This window comes from Sciurus vulgaris, assembly GCF_902686455.1.
Source record: "Sciurus vulgaris genome assembly, chromosome: 3".
Lineage (NCBI taxonomy): Eukaryota > Metazoa > Chordata > Mammalia > Rodentia > Sciuridae > Sciurus > Sciurus vulgaris.
Genome location: NC_136463.1, coordinates 3,241,370 through 3,251,386, shown reverse-complemented (window position 1 = coordinate 3,251,386; position 10,017 = coordinate 3,241,370). Strand labels below are relative to the sequence as shown.

Below are 10,017 nucleotides of genomic sequence, written 5' to 3'. Positions count from 1 at the left end.
CAATTTTTGTTCTCACAACACTGAGATGTGACTCTTGTCCCTCCCGCTATCCATACCCACAGGATAGGAGGAAGATCCCTGACTACCGTTCTTCCCTCTCCCGTCTTCCCCAAGCCTGCTGCTCCTGTCTCCCCATCCCTGCCTGGTACCCATTTCTTCAGAGAGGGCCCACTGCTCCAGGCAGGCCCAGCCCTGCACATGCTGCCTCTGCACCGAGGTCCCTGTCCTACCCGGCTTCTTGGTCCTACAGGCTGGGACCTTGCACTGCCCATCTCCTCCACTGGCTGGCCCAGTTTCACGAGGACAGGGCCTCTGCCTCACTCCCCACGCCCAGAGCCCACACACCAGCCCAGCACATGTTGCAGACCTGACAACACTTTCTGCATGAATGAGCAGACTGGGAAGCAGAACGTGATTTTAATGACTTCAGAACAGCGGCAGTGTGGTCTGAGCCAGAGCAGAGGGCACAGGGAGTCCCACGGAGGCCTTGGTCCCATCTGGTTGCTTTCTGACCTGGAAGTCAGTCAGGCAGTGGGACTCCTGGGAATTCCCAGCATTCATGGAGACAGCTTCCAGCAAGTTCTTTAAGCTCAGAGACTGGTAGAGGCGGGGGGACATCTGGTGGCCAGTTGCTGGAGTGGCTGCAGAGAGGACGGAGGTGAAGGAAGGAGCCCTCAGCGTGGGCATCTGGGGCATGCCCGCTTTCCTAGGTTGCCGTTACCTCGCCTCAGCCCCAGGCCAGCCCCGGGCCATGCTGTCTAGTCCAGGCTGGTGGTGTTGGTCAGGTAGAAGGGGCGGACTGTCACTCGGAAGCCGCTGAAGGCCCCCGTGGTGCAGGGGAAGGAGGAAGCTCTCCTGGAACTGTTGTTGCCTGCAGTGCTGGGGATCATAGCCTTTACGCCCTCAAAGTCAATGACATCTGCCACAAAGCGCCCTTCGCAGAGGATCAGGGCTTTGTTCTCGTAGCCAATGGTGGGATCCGGGTAGCCGGATTTGGTGAGGCCCAGCACAGGAAGCTCACTGGCAGAGCAGGACAACCCATAGTTCCAGCAGCTCTGGAGGGTGGGGAGGTAGACCAGAGACCAGGACAGCTGCTTGGCCCTGAAGAGGAAGCTGGGGTGTTGTGGGGTCTGGAAGGACTGGTAGGGCCCGTATTGGTAGCCGTAGGGGGTTGGAGTGTACTCCTTTCTGGACCAATACTGCAGCTTCTGGTTCCTACGGTTCCAGGAGTTTGTTGTCACCATGGCGCTCCAGGTGGCCGAGGTGTACATCCGGGGCTTGTAGGTGTCCTCAGTGAGGTTCAGGCCTCGGTACTGGGCCAGCAGCCGGAAGGGCACAGTGTGGAACTCCAGGGCCTGCATGATCTTCTTCTGGAACAGTTCCTCATGAGCCTGGTACAGGGACAGGTTGAACTGCAGCTCAAAGAGTTCCTCGGGCAGCATCATGGGGAAGCGGACCTGCTGCACCAGGTCCTCCTCCTCCCAGTGGGAGGCACCACTCTCCCTACTCCAGGTGTCCAGGGCCTTGAGCAGGGCCAGCTCGCTGGGCACGGCCAGCTGGCTCTTGGGAAGCAGCACCTGGAGCAGGGTTGTGGGGACACCCAGCCAGGCCTCAGCCTGCGTCAGGGCTTCGAAGTTCCAGGCCAGGAACTGCACGCACAGCTCCTCCAGAAGGGCATCTCCAGTGTCCAGTGCATAGGCATAGATGTCCAGGGGCATGTGGAAAGAGGGGTCCTGAGGGAGCAGTATGGCGAACAGGCGCCCGCAGTAGTCCTGCAGCTGCTGGGCGCCGTACGCAGAGGCCAGCTTGTGGAAGCACTTGACTGATGGCAGGGAGACCTCTATCCTCCGGGAGTAGAAGTACCTGGGGACACAGCCATCTCACACCTTCCCCAGTGGCCCCAACCGCTGGCACTGGTCGCCCCCAGAGCCCTGGTGGGTAGACCCACCTTCCGAATCCCGAACCTCAGGTTGGCCAAGGGCAACTTCAGGGTGTCAAGCCTTGGGGCAGGGGGCTGCAGAGGATGGCACCACTCCTGCCCCTCCCTCACCCACCTCCTGGTTGCCCCTCCTGTCACTGAGGGCACTGTTGTGGGGTCTGAGCTGGACCTCACAGCACCCTGGGCACCGACCCTCTGCCTGCAGTCATGCCCTGGCTGCCCCTTCGGTTCCCTGCTTGGTTCTCAAGGGTGGCTCTCTGCCTCAGCACCCGTTCAGCGTCCTGTGAATCAGCACCCCAGGGGTTCCTGTCTGCTATCCCTGCACCCAGGAGCCCATGCAGGGCAGCAGGCCTGACATGCTCAGAGGTGATCCTGGGTGGCTCCCCGCTGTCCTCTTCACAGCCAACTTGGAGGCCAAACAGGGCAGCTGACTCCTCTGGCCACAGCCCCACCCAGGACAGACGTCCCCTGAGCCCTCCTGAAGCACACAGACCTCTCACAGGGAGAGTGCTTGGCAGCCCAGCTTCTGCTGCCCAGCTCCCCTGCTGTTGGTGGGCCCTCAGATGGCAATGACAAGATCAGGGAGGCCACCAAAGAAGGGGTTGTTATTAGCTTGTTTTTGGTCTTGCTAAGTTGCTGTGGCTGAGGCTGACCTTGAACTTGTGATCCTCCTGCCTCAGCCTCCTGAGTGGATGGGCCCACAGGCGAGCACCACTGCACCCAGCTGAGTCATCAGCCTATAATGCCCACCCTGTGCCAGAGTGGTTCCTGGCCATGGAGCTGCCTGCTGCATCAACAGAGGTGCAGAGGCTAGCTGCTGGCTCCCACACCATGCCCGTTGTGCCAGAAGTCAGGGCCACTGACCTTGACCCAGGGCCCATCCTCAGCTAGGCACCTCCCAGGGTGCCCCATCCCTAGGGGGAGGTGGAGACAGGGAGTCAGGTGGGTCTCCCGGCCCGGCCCTGTCCTTCTCAGGGAGGAGAACTCACTGTGAGGGAAGCAAAAGGTCCAAGGCCAAGGGAACTAGTGGCCGCAGAGACCCAGAGAGGCTGACAGAGGGCTGGCTGGCTGCCAGGACACTCCTCCTGTCCATGGTGGCCTTGCCAGTGAGGGGCAGAGGGAAGGACAGAGTGTTTGGGGGGCTTGAAGGAGGGGGTTCTTCCAGGCCTTGAGAGCCAGGAGCAGCCACCACACCAGGCTCACTGTGGCTTTTCTCCTGCCTTTGGGGAGAGAGACAGAGACACACAGACAGAGACAGACACAAAGACAGGGACAAAGAGAGAGACAGAGGCAGAGAGGGCAGGGGAGGGCATGGGGGTCACTGAGCTCTGACCCAGGGCGGTGGCTCTGGCTGACCAGGAAGGCAGGGATGGGCATCTGCCCACTTCTCTGTAGAAATGGAGCCCACCAGGAGGGCACAGACCACTCACCAAGTTTTATACTAGGCTGGAAAGACATCTTGTTAATTTCTTTCCAATTGCCAATATTGTTTTTGCTTAAATGTCCTTTTCAGTTATATAAAGCTTTGGGTTATAAGAATCAGAGAATAATTTTTAATAGATGCTGTTTTTAAAACCTTGGGGCTTTCCAAAGACAGGCCTGAGGAGGCAGCCTGGTGGTGGAGTTGTGTACTCTGGTTGGCAGGGAGGTCCGGAGGGAAGGCTCAGGAGCGGGGCGTGGCCTCTGCCATGATGTGGGCCCCATGTCCTTTCTCTGCGTGCGAATTGGACCTGGACCCTGGCTGAGCCTAAGGGGTTACTGAGCCACCGGGCCCTCTGAGATGCACTTTCTAGCCATTGCTGTGCCTCCTAGAAGTCCGAGTCATTCTGACTTTCTTGTGCCTCAGTGGGACATTCTCTGGCCTCCGGGGCACCCCCAGCACCCCTTCCCAGCTGCATCTGCACTTGCCCACCCGGCCACCCTGCAAACAAGCTGGGCTCCACTGCCCAAGTAAAATTCCTGACCACAGAGCGCTCGGGAACGTCATCTTAGCCCGTGGTGATTCAGGGAGACTTCACGTGTGCGTCACGGCAATGGATTGATTTATGTGTGTGTGTGTGTGTGTGAGCGTAGGGACGGTGCATGTGCCTGGCTGAGTGTGCAAGTGAGTGTGGTGAGCACGTGTGTGAGGGTGCCTGTGCACACGCACACAGGGGCTGTGTATGCGTGACGCTCGGATGCCTGAGTGTGTCCCGGTGTGTGCACTGATGTGCCTGCAGCAAGTGCGTGTGGGCGAGCGTGAATGTGGATCTGTGGAAGCATAGGTGTATGTGTGTGCACAAGTGTGCAAAACTTGTGTGTGGGTGTGAGTGTACGGTGTGCAGTGTGTGCACAACAGTTCTGCTGTGCTGGTGCCATCGCCCAGTCTGAAGAGGGGCCCAGTCCACGGTACTGGTGACTCACCTGACGAAGTCTCTGACCACAGGCATGCACTCGGAGTCCACACTCATGGTGACGTTGCTGCCTGGCTCCCCCAGCAGGACCTGCGCCTCGGGGTTGGCAGTCAGGATCAGTGTGTGGGCACAGAGGTCCAGGACCGGTTCCTCCGTCCCCTGTCCCACCACCTGGATGAACAGGTCACAGCCCTTCTGGCTATCGAAGATCTGGCCGAGCGCAAAGGAGAGCTCCCCGGAGAGGTCGAGGGTGTGGACGCTTCTGGTTTCTAGAAGGGGCAGAGGGAAGGCGCTGTCATGCGCGCTGTGACCCAGAGCCCCGCCCTCACCCTCAGGAGCTAGGCTGGCCATCTGCGCTGAAGGTACGGCTGCCTGTGGGTCTGCTCAGAAAGGCTCGAGGAAGGGGCCTGAATGACTCCAAGCCTGCACGGAGCGGGCAGCTGCCCTGGGTCCTGGAACAGGAGCAGGCCAGACCTGCTCACCCTCCTGGCCTACAGTTGGCTTCTGCCCCACTCTGGGCCCTGCTTGGGTGGCTGAGGAGTTAGGGCCCTGGGGCAGCCCTCGGTTAGACCTCAGGATGCCAGGGGAGGAGTGAGGCCTAGGCAGGCCCCTCTCCCTCCCAGAGCCTACCCAGCGTTAGGTAGAACGGGTCTTCTCTGCACAGGTAGCGCTGAATTGAGGCTAACATTTAGACCAGGTGGGTCAGCCCCTGACTCCATCTGGCCCAGTTGTGCCCCCCCACACCCCTCCCCAGGGTGGGCCCCACAACCCAGCCAGACTTGGTCCCCAGCTTGTCCATATGGGTGGGATTTGACATCCTATGTCTTGGGGACCCCAGCTCAGGGCAGAGAACACTGGGCCCATGTGTGCCAGCCCAGGAAAAAGCTGCGGTGGCAGGGAGGGAGGGCGCGTCCCCCAGGCCTCTGACTTGCAGAGCAGGCTGGGCTGTTCTGAGCAGGGAACCAGCCAGGGTCTGGGCAGGGCTGGGGCCTTCCCAACACCAGGAAGCATCTGCATCCCTGCCTGTGGCCCGAGGTCTGGGAGGAGGAGTGCTGTGCAGACCACGGAGCAACCCTGGCATTTGGAGTGACCGGCCTCCAATGCACAGGCCCCACGTGCACTGGGGGTGTGGCTCCTTGGCCAGCAGTCTGCAATCAAGTTAGCGAGGTACTTCTGAAGGGGCTCCAGCAAGGGATGGGTAAGGACTTTGGGGTTCCCAGGGAGGGAGTGGGCTCTGCAGACTTCTGGTCTCCAATAGAGAGTGGGCGGGGTAACACCCCAACTCAGGAGGCAGCATGCAGGAGGGCAGAGACGTGGGACGGTCCCTGCTGCTGGTCCCACAGGGTCTGACACAAGGCCGGGAGGCCGCGGGGCCCCTCACCATTGGAGCAGACCACGCCAGCGTCCTTCTTGTGCCTGCAGTTGCTCTTCAGCCAGCCCAGGGACTTGCAGTCCGCCAGTGAGGGTTCTGACCCCGTGCACTCCACCTCATCCAGCATGACAGGTCCCGTTCCTGTGGCACAGCAAGGAGGACAGAGGCTGGGCTTGGGGAGGAGGCCCTGCAGACAGGCTGGGGCTGCTCCTCCAGCCTACAGACAGTGGACATCTTTGGATTGTTTCAAGGAGATGGATTCCTGGGAGTAGAGCTTGTGGGCTGGAGGGGCAAACAGTAAAGCTCCTGAGCCACTAGACCTAGTGCCTCTGGTGGCTCCAGCCAAGCTGAGGGAGCCTTCGCAGGGCTTCGGACCACTGAGGGTCTGCTTACGTTACATCAGCAGGAAGTTTGCAGGCCTTTGCAGCCTGGCAGCCTCGTGCTAGGGGACTTCTCAGTGACCTCGGAGAAGGGGGCCTCACACTGGGGGACAGAGCAGGTCCCACCTGGTCCAAAGGCGGCTCCACCCAGTGCCGCTGTGGCGTTCTCAAACCCCAGGGCCCGGCAGACGACGCTGGCATCAGTAAGGTCCCAGAGGTTGTCGCACACCGTGCCCCACTGGCCTTCGTAGAAGATCTCCACACGGCCCTCGTTAGCTGTGGCCCCGTTGACCAGCCGCATGTCTCCGTCCTTCACACCTGTGGGGAAAGCTGAGGTCAGCTGGGAGGAGAGCGGGTCCCATGGTGCCACCCTCTCTTGCTGCCCAGCCAGGGGCGAGGGGCCATCCACTGGGAGGAGGGAAGGGCCACATGGAGCCCCAGAGGTTGCGTTCCCTTTCCTGGTCTTCCAGCCCTGAACCCTTTGCTCCCCAGAAGAGGGGCACCAGGACCCTTGCCCTCTACCACCTCAGAGCAGGGGTGGTGGGGTCCCCAGGGAAAGACAGGAGTGGAAGGAGGCCTGCTTGTGGCTCCAGGTGCCAGCCTGTGGGGCAGGAGGCAGAAGCCTGTGACTTGTGCTGGGGGTCCTGGTGAACGCCCCATGACCGGAACTGTGTAAGTTGAAGGGCTGCTAGATCCAGCTCAGCTCCAGAGCACTCGGCTCAGTAGCAGAGGTGCGCCATTGGCCGGGGCCCCCGGCTCGGGGCTGTGCAGCCGAGCAGGAGCAGGGCTGCAGCTCACGGCTTCCACCCAACACCACAGGGCAGTGTAGACCAGGCATTTCCAGCCCAGGACAGAATCAGAAGTCACCATTCAAAGTATGGTTTCTATTAAATTCATAGAGCTTTTGTACCGTTGTGAAGTTGAAAAATTCTAAGTCAGGGACAGTCTGTAATTCAAGCACAGAGAGAAAATGGGGTTCCTGCCTCACACTGTTCTCCTGGAGACCCACTGACACCTCTTGATCCTGCTGGTGCCAACGGTCTAGCAGAAGTTGGTACCTTAACTGGGTGTCACCCACACCAAAGCATGGTGCTCAGTGGGGTGCGCCAGGCCTTTGCGGGGCCACCAGGACAGGATGGGAACCCCAGGACACACAGTATCAGGAGTACAGGGAAGAGCACTCGGCCCTTTGGAAGCCTGATCTGTGTCCAAAGGCCGTGGCCTCAGGGAAGCCCCAGCGGCTGGCCAGTTTGATTGGCAACCCCTGCTTGGCTCTGCTGGCTCCCACTGATGGACGGAGGGAGGGGTTCCTCAGTATTTCACTCATCTGCATCTCATCCAGGCCCAGGGGTGTCCCAGTGTCCACAGACCCTGCAAGCCACCATCACTTAGAATGGCCAGGGCTCCATGTGAGAGAGAAAACCCCAATTAATTCGGGGACCAGGCCAGGACACCTCACTAAGGAGGGGGCTTAGCCCACAGGGAAGCACACAGTGGCCTCGCAGGCTTCGCTTTGGGGGTTTCCCAGTGACTCCACTCACCTTGAATCCCTGGGACCAGGAGCCACATCCAGAGAAGGCAGGGGAAAGCCATGGCCCTGCAGTGGAGGAAGGGGCGGGTGAGACCAGGACTGCTCCTTCCGCCCACCCTCATCCAAGCTGGGGGCCCAGAGGCAGGCCCTCTCCTGCAGAGCCCAGATGGCAGGTGTGGCATGCACCTTGGAGCAGGGCCCCTCGCCTGTTCTGCAGGTGGGCCTCTAAGGTGAGTGAGCCTTGGTCAGATGAACAGCAGGGCTGGCAGTGGGGTGAGGAGGTAGGGTGTGGACAGCCTGCTAGAGCTGGGGTTTATCTTCAGGCAGCAGACCCTGGTGGGGCATGTCACAGATATGCCAGTGGCATGGGGAGTGGTGGGGAGAGGACCAAGGGAGGAAGGGGAGCCCATCAGGAGGAGACCGCAGGACCCAAGCCCAGAGGGAGAGACTGACGGCAGAGAGCTGTGTGGGGTGGGGATGATGGAGAGAAGGGTTCCAGGCGGAGGCCTGGGTCTCTGTGCAGCCAGGTGGAAGTTGGGGCATGATAGATCAAAGGCACTGAGGCTCAGAGACACAGGAGACCAACAAGGCCACAGGGCCAGGCTGGGCGCGGGAGGTCTCAGGGCTTCAGCTTTTGGGCTGGAGTTCTGTGCTCCACGTAATTCTTTTTTTATTTTATCTTATTTATTTATTTTAGGTAGTGGGAATTTAACTTGGGTGCACTTTACTACTGAGCTACATCCTCAGCTATTGTAAAAAATGTTTTGAATTTTGAGACAGGGTCTCACTAAATTGCTGAAGACCTCGCTCTGTTGCCGAGTCTGGCCTCAAACTTGCAATCCTCCTGTTTCAGCCTCCAGAGTAGCTGGGATTACAGGTGAGAACCACCATGCCTGGCCTCTATGTAACTTTTTCCATTTGGTACCAGGAATTGAACCCAGAGAACTTAACCACTGAGCCACTTCTCCAGTCCTTTCTATTTTTTGTTTTGAGACAGGGTCTTACTAAGTTATTTAGGGCTTGCTAAGTTGCTGAGTCTGGCTTTGAATTTTGGATCCTCCTGCCTCTGCCTCCTGAGCCACTGGAACCACAGGTGAGCACCACCATGCCTACCTCTATGTAACTTGATGCAGTGATGTGCCACCTTTCCTCAGTAGGAGCAGAGCCAGGTGAAAGCCCTGTGGCACCCAGTCCACTCCCTGGCTGTGCACTGGGCCTGGTGACCTCGAGGCTGGGCCTGGTTCATTGCTACTCAGAGTGGGGGCCTGGTGGGTGGCAGTAGTGGCATCCCCAGGGCTGGCAGGAGGCACAGCCCTCTGCACGCTGGGGGGTCCCAGGCCCACTGGCAGATGAGGAGTTTGCCCTCTCATGGGCACCTCCTACCAACGCCACTCACACAGCCTCCCCAGGACCCTGAGACATGCCTCAGCAACCCCTCCCCACCACCCTCACCACTGAACGAGCCAAAGCCTGGAGAGCTTGGCTTGTTCCAGGTCACAGCGTTGGCAAGTCACAGGCAGGGTGTCCCTCCCTTCCTAAAGGTCTCTGCAGGGGCTGAAGGATGGGGCACCCACCTCCCTGTGCTGGGACCAGTCCTAGCCCTGTGTCCTGGGAAGCCTCTATCCCAAGCACAATGAGGTAACTGGTCACCCTCTTCACCTGTTCACATGGGACAAGGACTCAGGGCCTTGGGAACAATAGCCAACCCAGAGATGGTGCATGCGTGTGAACATGGCTGGCCCTGGGTGGTAGCGCTGTCTACTTCTGCCTGAAGTCCTTGTGTGTGAGACTGGGACGAGCTCCTGGGCTGGCTCATGAAGTCCTTTGGTCTTTCGTGCAGACCAGGAAGAGCCACTCTGCTTCAGGAAGGTGCAGAATGCACAGACCAACAAAGGGCTGAATTCTTACCCCGGCAGCTGCTGTCCTTGTGCAAGGAACAACCTGCCCAGTTGTAGGAAGAGGCCCTGCAGGTCTCAGAATAGGAAAGATGGGTCCTGGGCTCAGGAGCACCAGTCCCCCAGATCCAGGCCCAGAGGCAAGCAGGGAGCCTTCATCCTTGATGAAGAGAAGCACAGAGAGCAAGAGGCAGGAGCTTACCTGCTGAGGCAGCTACTGAAGTTGTGCTGGGTTCCCTCCTGCAGCTACGGAGCCCTCTGCAGATGGGTCCCTCGGCCCCAAACCCTCCCAGGGTGTAGTAGTCCAGACGGGTCCCAGGAAATGCTTCAGAAAACCAAGTCTGGTTTCGATTTCCAGAAACCACCTGACCAAGGTCTGCTCTGGGATTGGCTGCTGAAGACCCCCTCGCAGAGTCCTTTATTCCCCTCTGCCTAGTGGGGTGGCAGCAGCCCAGGCGCTGCCGGCTAGCATGCTGATTTGATAACCGCCAGCAGCAGTAGTGGCAA

General features: G+C 59.5%; 1 protein-coding gene across 2 annotated transcripts; it reads right to left on the bottom strand.

Moving 5' to 3' along the window:
- Positions 1-398: 398 nt before the first annotated feature.
- Positions 399-10,017, bottom strand: LGALS3BP (galectin 3 binding protein). 2 transcript variants are annotated; one of them, XM_079131097.1, is made up of 7 exons: positions 9,713-10,017; positions 9,275-9,579; positions 7,626-7,681; positions 6,211-6,402; positions 5,714-5,845; positions 4,343-4,601; positions 399-1,863 (listed from the first exon to the last, which is right to left on the bottom strand). In XM_079131097.1, exons 2-7 carry the CDS (start codon positions 9,346-9,348, stop codon positions 759-761), a joined length of 1,818 nt encoding a protein of 605 aa, XP_078987223.1. In that variant the 5' UTR covers positions 9,349-9,579; positions 9,713-10,017; the 3' UTR covers positions 399-758. The 2 variants fall into 2 exon arrangements, with proteins under 2 accessions (XP_078987223.1, XP_078987224.1); XM_079131098.1 differs by lacking the exon at positions 9,275-9,579 and having other exon boundaries at positions 9,713-10,016.

What these genes read in the sequence shown, in the direction of transcription:
- LGALS3BP (XM_079131097.1), bottom strand. Translation starts at nt 9,348, where the DNA reads ATGTTCACACGCATGCACCATCTCTGGGTTGGCTATTGTTCCCAAGGC. An exon ending in CCTGGTCCCAGGGATTCAAG is followed by an intron (nt 6,403 to 7,625) that starts GTGAGTGGAGTC and finishes CTTTCCCCACAG; the next exon opens with GTGTGAAGGACGGAGACATG. An exon ending in GTGGTCAGAGACTTCGTCAG is followed by an intron (nt 1,864 to 4,342) that starts GTGAGTCACCAG and finishes CTGTGTCCCCAG; the next exon opens with GTACTTCTACTCCCGGAGGA.